Here is a 15,513-nt window from a genome sequence, read left to right on the forward strand (position 1 = left end):
TCCCAAAACTCAGAGTCATTAATGAGCTTAACATTGAAGTTTGTCTTTTGATTGCCATTACCGTCATTATGCTTATTTTTTGCAGAGAATTTGCTTTAGCAGTGCGAGCTGCAGACACACAGGCACACGAAAGAGCAATTGTTGCTAAAGAATCAGCTGCCATTCGAACAAGTTTTAAAGACCCTAAAGACAAATTAAAGCACCGAAATGTTGTGAAGTGCTTATTTATGCATTTAATTGGATATCCAGCTCATTTTGCAAAAGGTTTAATTTATGATACTTATCTAACATTGTTTTTAAAAGAAAATACTTAAAATCCTTTTTGCATTGATCTTACAATGCTACTGCTGTTATAATTGAATCTTGTTTTATACTATTTAGTGGAAGCTATCCATTTAATTGCACAACCAAAGTTTTTTATGAAACGTCTTGGATATTTGATTGTGAGCATCCTTATTGATGAAAAAGATGAACTACTTCCACTTCTTCCAAATTCATTGAATACCGACCTTAGCTCAACAAACAACTTTATTGTTGCGACTGCGTTAGGTTGTGTATCGAGCATCGCAGATGCAGATATATTTCGACAACTTCTTCCACAAATTGAACAATGCTTCAAGCATTCACATGTTTTTATACGAAAGAAAGCAATATTGTGCGCTGTAACAGCAGTGCGCAAGGATTCATCTTTTGGAGAAGTGTTTGCCGAGTATTTATTGAGCATTCTGGCAGAGCATTCTCATGCTATTATGACAACATCTTGCGCTCTTCTGATGGAATTGATAACTTCAGCACCAGAACTCATTTTACCTCAAATTGTGGTATGTTAATAAATGAAATATTTTATTACTTACTATTTGTTGGATTCTCCATTTTTATGCTATTTTTAATCAATGAGAATGAAATTTTTTTATTATTTTTGTATTTGAAAATTTCAAAAACTAATTAAATAATTTTTCCTCTCCTTCAAACTGATCAAATTTATTTATGAAATTGCCTTTTTCTTTTTATGTTCCACTATTTATTAGCCCCTCACGCAAACGCTTGTCAAAGCACTGAAATCCTTGAACAGTCCACAGAGCAGCAGTTCGTCCTCCCGCCTCTCCTCCCACAGCTCGAGTGCCTCCTCCTCATACACCTCGACGGACCCTCTTCTGCTCATCAAGCTTCTCCAGTCGCTGCGGATGTGCTGCCAGCTGGCATCACAGATAGACGATCCTTCACTGGGCAACTCAAGAGACGTGATGGTGGCAACGGTGGATGCTCTGACGCCAATCCTGTCATCTGCTGCAGCTGTTGAGAGAGAGCACCAGAAGGAGAAAGTGCCTGTAACGATGATGCACTCAGCTGTTCTGTATGAGACAGTGATGACGCTGCTGACGGTGCCTGCTGAAGTGGTATGTTGAATGATGATGAATATCATAAATTGGTTGGAGGACAAAAAGTGAAATTTTGGAAAACGTTGAACAATTGTAATAATCATTTTGTATTTTATTTTTTAATTTCTTATTTCATCATATTTGTTTATCTATCTATTGTGTGTGCGTGTATTTATCAGTCTACAAGAACGATGGCAATGACTACGCTTCTTCGCTTTCTGGGAAGAAAAGACAACAATTCACGTTATGTTGCCCTGTCACTTTTGGGAAAAGTCATCGACAAAGGAGAAAGTGTGTTTTAATAATCTGTTTTTGTTATTTTTATATTTTATTCATTCTTTTTATTTTGAACAATGATGAAATCCATTTTTTATATCCTTTGTGCCTTTCGTTAACACATTATTCTCATAATTATATTTCTCCTTTTATTTCTATTCTATTTTTTTTTTAATATTCTTCATTCTAATTGTTCATCAATAATCTGTTAATAGATCGTGCTCTGATGCAGCGCAATAGAGAGGGTGTGCTGTCGTGTCTGCTGGATGTGGATGAGTCCATCAGAAAGAGAGCCATGTCTCTTGTGACTGACATGGCTGATGAACTCAGCCTCCCTCAGATGGTATGCCACTCGACAGGAGAAATATATCATGATTAATGACAATACATTTATTTATTTATCGATTTTTTTAAACACTTCTTTCTTTCTTTCTTTCTCTTGTTAATCCATTCACTCATATTTTACACAGTTTCCCAAGTTGTTGAATGCCATTGCGATTTCTGACTCATCAACTCGCACAGAAATGACACAGAGGACATGTCAAATCATTGAAGAATACTACCCTTCACTCAGATGGTACATCGATGCTATGATTATGGTGTGCATTTATATCTGTTTCAAATTCTAATCATATAAATTGGTTTATTCTTTCTTTTCATTTCATTCCATTCCTTTCTATTTGTTCAATCAAAAAACAATCCTTTCAGCTTCTTCTAGTTGCACCATTGGACATTCCACTTGACTCCACATCTGCCTTCCTCTCAGCCATCCTGTCACATCCTGACATCCACCCCTTCTTTGTGCGCCGTTTCTTCACCTGTCTCCTCATCCTCCGCGCCCAACGTGCTCTTCTCGCAAAGGAGAAGAAGGCGAAAGGGCGTGCTGTGAATGAAGATCTCTTTGCTTTATCTGTCTTCTCCTCTGCTCAACAGGTCTCGTCTCGCAAAAACGGAGAAGGAGAACAAGATGCAGGCAAAGACGGCTCTTCCTCTCGCTCCACCTCTTTCTCTGGCATTGCTGCTGCTACTTCCTCCACTAAGCCTTCTTCTTCCTCTTCCTCCTCTTCTTCTAAGCGCACTTCTTCAACAAACATGGCACCTGCACAGACAAAAGGCCCCTCCTCCTCCTCATCTCATGAAGTGTCTACATCTTCCTCCTCTCCTCCTTCCATCTCTTCTCTCCTCCATCTCTTTTCAGACAGCATCCCTTCTGCCTCTGCACTCGGCAAATCCACCTTCCCCTTCCCTATCCCTCCCCATCTCCTCTCCACTCTCAACATCCAAGAGGTCATCAACTCCTCCGATTCTCCTTCCTCTTCTTTATCTTCTTCCCCATCCTCCTCTCCTTCTCCTTCCCCCTCATCCTCTCCCTCACTCGAGAACAACATCCCTCCCTCAGCCATCCTCCTCCAATTAGCCTCAATGCGGGGGGTGCCTCTCTACGATGCAGATATTCCTCTCCTCCGCATCTGCATCTGGGCAATTGGTGAGATGTGTGAGCTGCTTGTCTCGAGAGATTACACCCCATCGCCTGCACAGCCTGAGCTGTCACTTGGAATAGACTGCTCCATCCAGCACTTCTCAAAGCAGACAATGAAGCCACAGTATCTGCAGAGGCGCTACGGCGGGCTGAACTTGTGGTACACACAGAAGAAGCTGATGCCATCGACAGGGAAAGAAGGGCATGAGAGAGGAGAGAGAGGAGAAAGAGGAGGAGTGCAGCCATTCACAACATCGCAGGTGTGTATGTACATCCCCATCACGTGCTTTGACCTGGTGGACTCGCTCTCCTCCATCCTCCACTCGTCCTCTCTGCTCACCCCTGCCTCTGCCAAGTCCTCCTCTTCAGACGACGACCATCAGGACACCACGTCTTCGTCGTATGCACAGCCACTGCCAGCAACAACGCTGATGGCGCTGGGGAAGATCATGGCGAAGCCGTTCAACTTCAACACGGCGATTGAGCAAGGGGCGTTCAGAGACATGGTGGCGCAGCAGATGATAGAGCCCTTCTCGAGAGACGAGGAGTGGAGGGTGCAGGAGACAGCGTGTGAGATGGTGGCATTGGCATCGATAGACAGAGAGATAGAGAACAAGAAGTACAGGGCAGAGAGAGAAGGAGGCAGCGAGGACGAAGAGGAGGAGCAGGCTGGGGTGTGCTCGGCAGTGCTGAGGAAGATGCCGGCAGTGGAGATGAACATGGAGAGAGAGAGCGTGAGGGAGAGGGAGAGGAAGAAGAGATGGGGAACATTTGATATTAGTGAGAGTCTACAGGATAATGACGATGACGATGATGGCTTTGATGATTATGATGAGGAAGACGAGGAAGAGGTGGAAGAAGAGCAGGACGAGGAGAAAGATGCGAAGAAGAACAAGAAGATTGTGAAGGATGAGAAGAAGAAGGAGGTGCCGGTGCAGAAGACACAAACGCCACAGAAACGAAAGAAGCCAGAAAAGACAGAAAAGACAGAGAAAGTGGAGAAAGTGGAGAGAATGCCGAAGGAGAAAGCGAAGACAGGAAAAGCAGGGCAGACGAAGAAAGAGAAGGAGAAAGGCGGTGCGGTTGCATCAGGAGCAGACGATGCACCACTCATTGATATCTCATCTGTGCTGAGTGACATAACATCATCGTCTTCTACTCTTCCATTATCATCATCTTCCTCTTCCTCTTCCTCCTCTTCTTCCTCTTCTGACACATCACCTTCAACAAAATCGAGTGTGGAGGACATTCTGAAGGATCTTCAGTCCATTGCCTCCACCAGCTATCCAATGCCTGCTGCTGTTGCTCCTTCTGCTTCTTCCTCCTCTCTGCCATATCCTGTCTCTCCTTCTCCCATCAGCACACTTGTCACTCCAATCACTGCGCCTTTCACTCCAACCCCTGCCATCTCTTCCATCCCCTCCATTCCTATCAATCCTTCTGTTCCTTCCTCTGCCCAGCCACAGATGTCTCCTCCTTCTCCGCCGACTGTCGTGTTCACTCAGAATGGCATCACAGCCATGCTGGAGTGCATCTACCCTCTCCCTCTCCCTCCTCCTCCTCTCCCCGATGGCTCTTATGCTGCTCCTCATCCGTTTTCTGTGTGGTGCCGCTTCACATTCACCAATGCGACTGCTGCTGATGCCAATCCATTCATCTTCCAAGTGTCTTGTCCCAAGTACATCACAAAGACACTGATGACTCCTTCCTCCACTGCCCTCCTCTCAATGAACAGGAACTCAATCACTCAGACTGTCAAGTTCGACCACATACGCGATGCAGAAGTGTGCTTATTCATTGAAATTATTATGTCATTTAACTTTATTTTTATTTTCTATTTCTATTTCTATTTTAATTTATTTCTATTTTTATGTGATTGATTCAGCATCCAACAATGATGAGAGGAAGAATCGAATACACATTCAATGGCGTTCAGTCTTCGTCTGTTTTTGCCGTCAACGCATTTCCTACTCCTGTTTAACGCCTGCTCGAGTAATATTTTAAATCTATATTTGTTTTATTTTTCTATGATATTGTTGCATTATTTCTTTCCTTTTATATATTAAAACATCTTTCCCTGACCTATCGATTTTTATATTTTCATTGAAATCATCGAACGAATTTTTTATAATTTGACTTCTAATTAATTATATTTATTGCAGTCATCTTTCTTGTTTTAGATACCTAGATGATTTTTATTCAAAAATCAAATGAAAAATTTCTTCCCATAATAAATAAATATTTATTTAAGACATTGAAAAAATCCGTTATATCTCGTGATTAACGAGAGATTTTATGGAAAATGAACAAAAAGCAAATGTGCTTGTTGTTGGAGATTCTTATGTAGGTAAATCATCGCTTATCTCCACTCTAGGCGCTGAAGCTTTGGAAGATATTCCAGAAAGTTTGTTTATCGTTTTTTGGTATATAATTGTGACTATTTCAAACAATAAATTATTCTAAAATATTTAAGCATTCACCTTAGCTTGTTCTCAAAATCATTTTGCAGAACTTGTGATTAATCAACCAGAAAAGGTCATTAGATTATTATTTGTTGAGGTGCGAGGTGATGAAAAGGAAATTCCTGCAGAGTTTGCGTTTTCTCTTTTCAATTGCATTGTGTTATCACTTTTTTCCGATTCTTTCAAAAGTTTGTTTCGTTTGGTGGATATTATAATGTTTGTTTATGATGTGACAAATAAACAGTCGTTTGATTCAATAATGGCCAAATGGATTGTGATGATGGATAATTCTAAAGAAACTCCAAATGTTTTATTTCTTATTGGTACAAAATCTGACATTTCAGAAAATGTTGAAGTTACTCTAAAGGATGTTTGAATTTTTTTCACTTTTTAAAAATACTTAATTTTCATTTGATTTTTTTTTAAAAAAAAAAGGCGTTTACGTTTGCAAAACTTAGGAGATTAACGTTCATTGAAGTCTCCAGTACTGACAAATCAAATATTCCCCTTTTGAAAAAATTTCTTATAAACGCTTCAAAGACAACCGTTATCATTAAGGAATCAAAACTACGCATAGAAAATGAAGAAACTAGCGATGAATGTGACGAGGAGGAAGAAGAAATCGAGGAGGAGGAGGAGGAAGAAGAGGAATCAAATGAACAAGGTGCTTCAAAATCTCCAAAAAAGAAGATTGTCAGAAAAGTGATAAAGAAAAAGAAGAAACAGAAGAAGCTACAAGCAGAAGGGAAAGAAAACGAAGACGAAGATTTGACAGAAGTTGTGAGTGAGTGGGAGACAGCGACTGAAAGCGAGGCAGAAGACGAAGAAGCGAAGCCGCGAAGGCAGAAAAGAGCAGAAAAGAAGGAGAGGCAGAAAATGGAGTTTGAAGAGATTTTGACGCAGATGAAGGAGAATGTGGAGAAGACGGTGCACGAAAAGGAGATGAGGGCGCGTGTTCTGCTGGAAGCTGTGCGCCGCTATGAAGAAAAGGAGAAAGAGGAGAGAGAACAAAAAGAGGCAGAGAAAGGGGGACATGGAAGGATGTTGGATTCAGAGATGGAAGAGACGGAAGGAAGTGAAGGAGAAGGTAAAGGAAATGGAGAAAAGAAGTTGGCTAAATTAAAGAAAGGGAAAAAGAAAATCACAAAGAAGAAAAAGAAAAAGAAGAAGAAAATTGAAAGTCTGATTACTTCTGAAGATGGTGAAAAGAAAGATGAAGACGAATCAACGTTGAAGAAAGAGCTAAAAGAAAAAGGAAAGAACAAAACGAAAGGCACGGAAAGTGCAGATGATGTGCTGACTTCAAATAAAAAAGATAATGAAGAAGAGGAAGAAGAAGAGGAAAAGTCTGAAAAAGACAATGAAGATGCTCAAAATTCAGTTGTGAAAAGGAAGAAGAAGAAGAAGAAGAAAGTGTCACAGAAAGAAGATGACACTCCTTCAGAAGACAAAACAAAGAAGAAGAAGAAAAAGAAAAAGAAGAAAACAAATCAAGCAAATTCTGAGTTGTTGGGAGAAGAATCGAACAGCGACGATGAAAGTGAGAAAAAGCCTGCTCCTGTCAGCAAGAATCCCTCTCAGCCATCTGTTGGCTCAGCATCTGCTGTGTCGAATATGACAGCCAAGCAGAAGTTGCTGGAAGAAATAAGACAACTGGAAGAAGAAAACAGAATGCTGAGTGAAGGGCAGCCTATATCTGAGCCAAAAAAGATCACAAAGAAAAAAAAGAAAGCCAAAAAATTGCGATCAGAACAATCGAATGGTGTTGGATGCAATTCTTCTGAAGACACACAGGAAAATGCATGTGCATTGCGATGTAATGTAGAAGAGAATGACAACATGCAAATGTCTTATCAATCAACAGCAAATGAAGCAGACGGAATCTCAACACCTTTCGCTTCTATGCCATCTTCATCGGCTTATCCTCCTCTTTCTTCTCCCTTCTCTCCGCTGTCCAAAGAGCAAGAGGCAGCACGTAACAATCCATTAGCTCTGCAGCAGCTGGAGATTGAAGACTCTTCTGGTGGCTGGCCATCAACTCGGCAATCGCTGACAGCATCCTCTTCCTCTTCTGCTCTGTCTGCTCTGGCTTCTCCCTCTCTCTCACCCAGCCATTTGCCTTCTTCTCCCTCCCTCAGTAGCCCCCCACCTCGCCACATAAGACTCTCTCTTGTTGATGGGAAGCAGCACAGGGCAAAAAGCATCAGATACTACGACGCCTCTCTTTCAGCAACAACTCGGTCAGCTTCTTCGCAGCTGCGTGCCTCTCACACAAAGAATACCTACTCTCCTTCACACAATGCACATGACCCATCCAGTTCTCACTCTCGTCTCCCTTTCTCTTCCACATTCTCTGCCTCTTCTCGCCACAGCCACACTGCCTCGTCGCCAGCACTTTCATCAACCATTTCATCCCGCTCTTCCACTTCGTTTTCGTGTGCGCCTTCTTCAAAGTTCTCCACGTCATCTCATTCGCCTTCAGCTCGCACTTCATCTTCTGCACCTCGCTCAACAGCTGCCTCAAAGGATGCTTCTCAATTGCATCCTTCTTCCATTCAGAATCTATCCCAATCTGCTTCTCCTTCTCATTCTTCTCATTCTTCTTCTTCTCCTCAGCATCCTCCTTTTCCGTCTTCTTCCTCTCCTTTTTCTCCTTCGTTTGTGGCTTCTCCCACCTCCTCATCTTCTCCTATGGCATATTCATCACACAGCACAGTTGCTGTGTTGCTGCCTCCAACTGAAGAGCAGCTGAAAGAGAGATTAAGAATACAAAAGACTAAAAAGTTGAATTGTTTCAATGAAGAAAAGGACAAAAGGGATAAAATGCAACCATCTTCTTCTGCTTCTTCTGCTTCTTCTTCTGCTGCTATGCCGGCCGGGTCTGCTTCTTCGATGTCTGTCAAAGATAACTTCTCGGCGAGTGCATCTTCTTCACAGAAGAAGGAGAGCATCGGAGAAACTCGAAAGGAGCAAGATTCTCCGGTGATTGGGTACATCACACTGAAGCTGTCTGCTGATGAGTACAGCACCCTCACTGTCACAGAGAATGTCAATGCGAAGCAGATGGCACATGGGGTGTGCAGGCAGTGGGGCCTGGAGAGAGAAAACGAAGAGCAGATTATTGACAAGATAGAAGAGATACAGCAGGAATGGAGCAGAAAGAAAGAGGAAAGCAGAATGAAGCATCTTGAAAACAGACACGCGGCCTCTGGCAATGAGCCAGGAAAGGGGCAGAGTTTGTCACAAGGGTTTCCCCTTTCTCAGCTGGCAGCTTCTTCTATGCACTCTGTTTTTTCTCTCCATCTGTCATTTTCGAATGGGATGAGTGAGATTGTTCATGTCAAAGCTTCTGATTCTCCGCAACATCTTGCAAAAGCACTCTCCGAAAAGCATCAATTGGTGCTCGATGAAGAGAACCAAATTTGTTCGATTGTTGAAGGATTTCTTGAGCTCATGGTGAAATTTGACGATTAATGTGTTGATTATGAATTTTTTTTTTTAAGTTTGTATGGTTTTTTATTTGAATTTATCAGCTTGGTAATGATGGAATCTCTTTTTGATAAAGAATAAAGTGTTCTTGGTCGGAGGTGTAGTGGTTATGTGCATGTTATTTTATTTATAATGCAATAAATTTGAAAATAGAAAAGCAAAAAAATTATTTGATTTTTCTTAATTTATTTTTTTTATTAATTTTTGCAAAAGTATAACGTCAAAAGTGCTCAAAGAAAGAAGAATGAACTTGAATTTTTTCTGAAATCACGTCGCATTCTGGATCTCTTCCCATTTATTTATCAAATAAACATGATAAATATTGCGCCTTATATTGGCCGAGCGTGCGAATATTTTGATGCACACACGAACATTGTTATAATTCTCGTGACATTGTTTTTTGGCTTTGGATATTTGAAAGAAGATTTTTCGATTTATAAGCCAATGGCCTCATTTTTTTTAATTTATTCTGGCCTCATATCATTTTCAACGATATTCCAGGTACACAATCCAGGTTTGCTCGATTTCCTTTTGATTGCTTTGACTCTCTGCGTATTTTCAATTTTATAAAGATTGGATGTGCAATGAAACGATTTTTGCCATCATAATTGCATCTTCATTGATTGCAAGCATTTTGCCGAATTTTATCACAAAGCTTTTTTCCACATATCCTTTTCGGATTCCTTTGTTTATTTCAGCAAATATGTATCTTTTGACCAAAGCAGTGGAAGCTTGCTTCTATATTCATGAAAAGAATTACAAAAGCGAAATAATATTGATTATTATTGTTTGTTATGTTATCGTCTACATGCCTTTTGTCTTAAGCTCTCGGCGTTCAACAGAAAAACGAACTTATGAAGAAAGGATGTTTGGAAAAATTCATTTTACTCTCTTAATTTGCAATCTATTCACTGCTTTTCGAACTTTTCAATTTGCGAAAACAACATTTTCAGATTTGCTGTAAGTGCAATAATTTTGGGTGTCCTTTTGTGGTTTTATGCATTTCCAGAAGCCCTTCACTCATTTGTTGAGGATGCTGGAAACAGGATATTATCATTACATAAAATAGAGCAGAGCAGCATATTAACACAGATTCTAAATAAAGTTGAGAAGTTCACCCCTAAACAGAAAATGAATAAAGAAGCAGCAAGACTAGTTCTTCCTTTCAGTACAATGAATTTAGCTTGTTCAATCATTTATGTAATGTTTTTGGTGTGACGATGCTTATATTGTTTGATTTATTTGCTTCATAACATTTTCAAATATTGATTCAATGAAGATTGAAATGATAGCAGAAGATATTGCGCGCGATCGTGCTAAAGCAAAGAACGAGAAAGCAGAGTCAGAAGTCTTATTAGAAGCAAGAAGAGCTGTGGAGCGCTCACACAGCGACGAGATGCGCTCGTCAAGCAGCAAAGGAAGCAGAACAGAGCATTCAGAGACAAAAGCAGTAAAAGTGCGGACAGGGTCGACAGAAAGAAAGAGTAGCACAGCGAATCATCCCAAAAAGAAGGAAGGATCTGCTGAATACGAAAAAAAACCAGTGGAGAGCAAAGGAGCTTCTCCAAAGAATTACAACGAGAAAGAGAAATCGGAAAAAAAAGAGAAGAAGAAGTTTTCACAGCCATTGTTTGCCAAAGGATCTGTTCCAACAATGAGGAGATAATGGTCTTCTGATTGGAATGAAGCAATTGTACTCCAACAGCATTTCATAGCACTAACCATTTAATTTGATGTATTTCCCATTGCATTGCGTTCTTGGTACTATAAGCAAGCTTCATCTTCAGTTATATTCAAGATGATTGAAATTTGAGTATTGCGGATATTTTTATATTTCTGTTCTTTTGATGCTTCACATGAAAGAAAAACAATATCCTGTTTGTCGTGAATAAAGATGGCTCTGGGAAAAAGTAGAGAACAGTGTGAAAATGTGAAGTTGAAATGAAGAAAAACATAAAAAAAGCTGTAGGAAAAATAAAATAAAATAAAATAAAAAAATGGATACAAAATGTAATTATGAATACGTCTCGGAAAATTAATAGTAAACACTTTCAAATGGAAGTATCTTCAGCTTCATTCATTGAACACATCTGTGAAAAGAGATTGACACAAAAACATAAAATAAAACAAAAATAAATGTTGAGAAGATAATTTCTTTTAATGCCTGAATTTCACAAATGGTTTTCTCCTAAAAAGAATTGCAAAAATATCAACAAAATAAAATAACATTAAATAACATGCTTAACACAGAATAAACATTTATTAATTCAAATACTTTTTTTTTTCATGTTTTGTGGCCATTATCAAAATAAACGTATCCAACAAAATATCTCGAAATTATAACACGGCAGAAAGTACACAAGAATAAAATTACAATAATTGGCTAAAGTAATAATAATAATAATATATTCATATGCTCTGAATATTATGAGAGCAGCATTTATACCCATTCGCAAGCTTTTCCCCTCCATTTATGGGCTGACCAGTGCGTGGAGGTACAAGTTGAGTGCCCTGGCAGCATACTTCTCCATGCAGGCAGAGGTGACGCGGATGCTGACCGCATAGCTTTGATTGCGCTTGAGCTTCCCGCTTCGAGTGACTGAAGACGAGTCCTTCGGTGGATGCACAACAAATGCGATGTCCTCGTCGAGGGTGGTGATCTGTGCGAGGAACAGGAAGAGCAGGAAGCCCTGCCTCACCACCGATGCCCGCTTCAGCTGCTGGTCAGTCACTTTGCGCCCGGGAATGCCCTTTCCACACCTGTCAGGGGAGGAGAGGGTGAGGCAGTGGTCGGTGGGGAGGGAAGGGAAGGAAGGGAAGTCTTCAGTGAAGGAGAGGGTGTCTATCTCTTCCCAGAGGGAGGAGTCGATCATTCGCCAGAAGGGGGCATAGCGCGATGCGTGGAAGAGGAGGAGAGAGAGGCCAGACACCACACGTGGCATGGACTTGATGATGGCTGGGATGGATGAAGAGGAAGAGGAAGAGGTGGAAGAGGATGAGGATGAATGAGGAGAAGAGGAGGATGGGTTTGAGGAAACAGAATTTGGAGAGAAAGGCGAGGCAGAGTTTGTAGGAGAAGGCAAGGAAGGATAAGCAGAATAAGGAGACGACTGAGAAGGAACTGGAGAATGGTTCATTGAAGGCCCACTGCCAGACAAGTGCATTGGAGGAGGGCCCATCTGCATGGGATTGAAAGGAGGATATTCAGACACAGGGAGAGAAGGGGGTGGAATGGGAACAGAGGGAGAAGAAGAAGAAGAAGGCATTTGATAGCTGGATGGGTTAGGTGAAGGAGGAAATGAGGGATATGAGGGATAGGAAGGATTGGAAGATACAGAAGAGGCAGAAGCTGATGAAGAAGCTGACGCTGATGCTGAAGATGAAGATGAAGAAGATGAAGCAGATGCTGTAGATGAAGCAGAGCCGTATCCGTAGTTGTACTCAGTTGGATTAGTAGTCATTGCAGCCATCTGACTAGTCAGTCTTTCCATCTCCTTCTTCCTCTGCTCCTCAGCCTCCTTCATAAATGAGTCTACTGTTGGGAAGCAGAGCAGATAGAACCTGTCAAACGGCTTCAGGTTCATCGACTTCATTGCCGGGTGTTTGAAGGCGAGTGACATGATTGCCATTTCATCTGAGCGGAGGCTGTTGTCTTTGCAGAAGTTGACCAGGCGATAGACTGCCTCTAATGCCTCTCGGTGTGCCTCTTCGCTGTGGAGGAAGCGGGGCACTTGGAGTGGGCAGGGGAGGGTGGCGAGGTCTAGGAGGAAACCACCAGCAGCTGGGAGACGCAGCTGGGAGGAGGCGTTGCTAGCAGACGGGACAGAAGAGGAGGAAGGGGCAGAAGAGGAAGGAATGGCCATCTGCTGTATGGATGTTGGGAGCACAGCAGGAAGGCCAGAAGAGTCAGAAGGAAGGTGCATCTGAGGAGGAGGGCGTGCCATTGGAGGCATCTGCCCCATCTGACCCATCTGACCCATCTGTGGCTGCTGGGCAGAAGGGAGTGGTTGCATTCTGTTGGCGAAGGGCTGGATGGGCTGAGGGAACTGGGGAGGAGCAGCGACTGGGCGGAAGGACGGGGCAAGTGCAGTGGGTTGTTGAGGGAGAGGAGAGTAGCCAGGATAGACAGAATTGAGGAAGGGCTGTTGTTGTTGTTGTTGCATGTGAGGGTACATCTGAGGCTGAGGCATCTGCTGTAGCTGCTGCATGCGAGGAGGATAGGAAGGAATAGCAGAGCCAGACATAGAAGGCATGGATGGCATAGAAGGCATGGGCTGACCGGGTGGGATGTATCGGGGCATCTGCTGCTGATAGCCACTCTGGGCGAAGGAGTTTTGAGGCATGAATTGTTGGGATTGAGGGGGAGACATCTGAGGGTGAGGGGAAGGCTGGTAGGGAGAGGAGGAGGGGAGGTAGGTTTGGTTGAAGCCAGTGGCTGTCACAGGAGATTGAGGAACTGATGCTGAAGAAGAAGAAGATGATGATGATGATGAAGCAGATGATGACATGAGCATGGGAGGAGAAGAGGCAGGGATGATTGGCGGGAGAGGAGTGCTGAAGAAGGGGAAGAGCAGCACTTGCTGTGCAGATGGACGATCTGCTGGCTCCTTCCGAAGCATCGCAGAGACCACCTGCCAACACTCAGGGGAGACATTCTCGAGCTTTGGAGGTGGATTGGCAAGCATGCTGAAGATGGAAGGGGAAAGGGGATGGAAAGAATGGGGATAGGACAAAAATGAATAAGAATTTGAATGAATGGCGAAATATTTTCATTTGGAACAATTCAGAATAAACAGAAAAAAAAGGAGATAGGTAAAAAAATCCAGTCAGCGTTGCATTCATAGAAAATTTTACGATAAACTTTTTTTCTCATTTCTTTTCAGAAACTACACACCGCATGAGCTGAGCAGGGGATGTTGCTGGAAATGGAAGAGAACCACTCAGAAGCTGGTAAAATATCACTCCACATGCCCACAAATCAGTCTTTTCATCAAAAGGAAGGCCTTCCAAATACACTTCAGGTGACTATTATAAAAGGAAAAAAATACAATTCATTTTGCAATGATTAATGAATTCTATTTGAAAATAATAAAAATAAATACCATATATAGGGGAGTTCTGAGCAATTAGGCGCGATGAGAGAGAAACATACAATTAGTAATTCAATAAAATAATGGAAATGAAAGCTAAAATAAAATCTGAAAATAAGTACCCGCATTGTGTTTGAGCCATTTGTCCAGGATCTAAATGCCGCGCTAAGCCAAAATCGGAAATTTTGACAATTGGTGGTTGATCCGGTGAAGGACGATGCAAAAGTATGTTATCTGGCTTTAAATCTCTTTAATGAATATTTATTATTAATTTCAAAAGTTATAAACAGTTCGAATACAAATATTTTAAAAATACTTCAAACCTGTGCAAAAGAAAGTGAGAATGAATAACTACAACTCCTTTCACTATATAACGCAAATAAATGACAATTAAATTTAAGCTCATTTGCAAACATATCTGTTCAATGTAATATCTTGCTTCAGCCTCTGGCAAAGGTTTTTTTGCTTTTACAACTGATTCGAGAGACTTCGAATTTGCATATTCCATCTCCAATACAACCTTATCTCCTTGTTGTATAATTTCATAAACCTTCATTATATATGGGCATGTTTCTCTGATAAGAAGTAATTATTCATTCTTTTCGAAATTTTTTCTAAGCATTTTTTCAAACTGAGAAAGTGCAATTAACGCTTGCTGTTCTCCAAGTTTAAATCCTTTTTGCTCAAGAACTTTAATGGCCCTGAGTCGACCAGCCTGATTTTTCCCAAGAAACACACTTTGAAAAAAATATATTTTATTCAAAGAGAAGATAAACTATGAAAAAGCACACATTCCAAAACTTCCAGAACCTATGCATTAAAATATTCATTTAATAATTAAAGAAAACAATACTGCATCATTCATACCCAAATGCTTCAACTCCTAAAGAATAATCGTTATTTCTTTCAATGAAAATAAAGTGCAAACTGTGTATTTTAAATTTAGAAGCAACTGTATATCTTCTGAGGACATATCTTACGTATTCACACAACTGTACACTGTTGAAGAATTTTCAAAAAATTAGAAGTAAAGTGTCAATTACGAAAGATAATGGTTACCTTTTATTTGAATTATCAATAATTTATATGCTCTTTTAACAAACAGAAAAATATTCATTTTATAATTTCACAGACGTAAAGAATATTTTCTCGAAATTTGATCAAAAAATAATTTTTCTCTTTCATGGCGGATGGAGGATTATTAGATTTAAAATGAAACTCATTTCGTGAAAGCAAAAGATATTAAAGGTATATAGAGAGAAATATGTGTTGAGTAATATATAACATGATGAAACTTAGTGTTGCCGCCCCAGTCTGAATTTCAGATGTTGATTGCA

General features: G+C 40.9%; 4 protein-coding genes across 4 annotated transcripts; 3 read left to right on the forward strand and 1 right to left on the reverse strand.

The window, feature by feature from the left end:
- Positions 1-21: 21 nt before the first annotated feature.
- Positions 22-5,367, forward strand: MONOS_1386 (Adaptor protein complex 1 (AP-1), gamma subunitB; the record flags this gene model as incomplete). Its single annotated transcript, XM_067866603.1, has 9 exons — positions 22-38; positions 86-264; positions 382-821; positions 1,029-1,397; positions 1,559-1,670; positions 1,871-1,998; positions 2,126-2,254; positions 2,364-4,919; positions 5,021-5,367. 9 exons carry the CDS (start codon positions 22-24, stop codon positions 5,114-5,116), a joined length of 4,026 nt encoding a protein of 1,341 aa, XP_067726706.1. The 3' UTR covers positions 5,117-5,367.
- On the forward strand, positions 5,365-9,260 carry MONOS_1387 (Rab, unspecified Rab-like protein). The gene is made up of 4 exons (XM_067866614.1): positions 5,365-5,539; positions 5,609-5,726; positions 5,787-5,967; positions 6,033-9,260. The coding sequence occupies exons 1-4, from the start codon at positions 5,431-5,433 to the stop codon at positions 9,069-9,071; spliced, it is 3,447 nt and encodes a 1,148-aa protein (XP_067726707.1). The 5' UTR covers positions 5,365-5,430; the 3' UTR covers positions 9,072-9,260.
- Positions 9,261-11,054, forward strand: MONOS_1388 (uncharacterized protein). The gene is made up of 4 exons (XM_067866625.1): positions 9,261-9,600; positions 9,659-9,953; positions 10,040-10,298; positions 10,366-11,054. The coding sequence occupies exons 1-4, from the start codon at positions 9,399-9,401 to the stop codon at positions 10,750-10,752; spliced, it is 1,143 nt and encodes a 380-aa protein (XP_067726708.1). The 5' UTR covers positions 9,261-9,398; the 3' UTR covers positions 10,753-11,054.
- MONOS_1389 (putative kinase family protein) lies at positions 10,947-14,732 on the reverse strand (the record flags this gene model as incomplete). The annotated part of the gene is made up of 6 exons (XM_067866636.1): positions 10,947-13,772; positions 13,981-14,111; positions 14,189-14,204; positions 14,299-14,424; positions 14,500-14,542; positions 14,591-14,732. The coding sequence occupies 6 exons, from the start codon at positions 14,730-14,732 to the stop codon at positions 11,558-11,560; spliced, it is 2,673 nt and encodes an 890-aa protein (XP_067726709.1). The 3' UTR covers positions 10,947-11,557.
- Between the last annotated feature and the right edge of the window lie 781 nt (positions 14,733-15,513).

This window comes from Monocercomonoides exilis (genome assembly GCF_001643675.1).
Source record: "Monocercomonoides exilis strain PA203 chromosome Unknown scaffold25-1336746, whole genome shotgun sequence".
Taxonomy (NCBI): domain Eukaryota; phylum Preaxostyla; order Oxymonadida; family Polymastigidae; genus Monocercomonoides; species Monocercomonoides exilis.

What these genes read in the sequence shown, in the direction of transcription:
- MONOS_1387 (XM_067866614.1), top strand. Translation starts at nt 5,431, where the DNA reads ATGGAAAATGAACAAAAAGCAAATGTGCTTGTTGTTGGAGATTCTTAT. An exon ending in TTTGGAAGATATTCCAGAAA is followed by an intron (nt 5,540 to 5,608) that starts GTTTGTTTATCG and finishes AAAATATTTAAG; the next exon opens with CATTCACCTTAGCTTGTTCT. An exon ending in TTGAAGTTACTCTAAAGGAT is followed by an intron (nt 5,968 to 6,032) that starts GTTTGAATTTTT and finishes TAAAAAAAAAAG; the next exon opens with GCGTTTACGTTTGCAAAACT.
- MONOS_1388 (XM_067866625.1), top strand. Translation starts at nt 9,399, where the DNA reads ATGATAAATATTGCGCCTTATATTGGCCGAGCGTGCGAATATTTTGAT. An exon ending in ATTCCAGGTACACAATCCAG is followed by an intron (nt 9,601 to 9,658) that starts GTTTGCTCGATT and finishes AATTTTATAAAG; the next exon opens with ATTGGATGTGCAATGAAACG. An exon ending in TCATTTATGTAATGTTTTTG is followed by an intron (nt 10,299 to 10,365) that starts GTGTGACGATGC and finishes GATTCAATGAAG; the next exon opens with ATTGAAATGATAGCAGAAGA.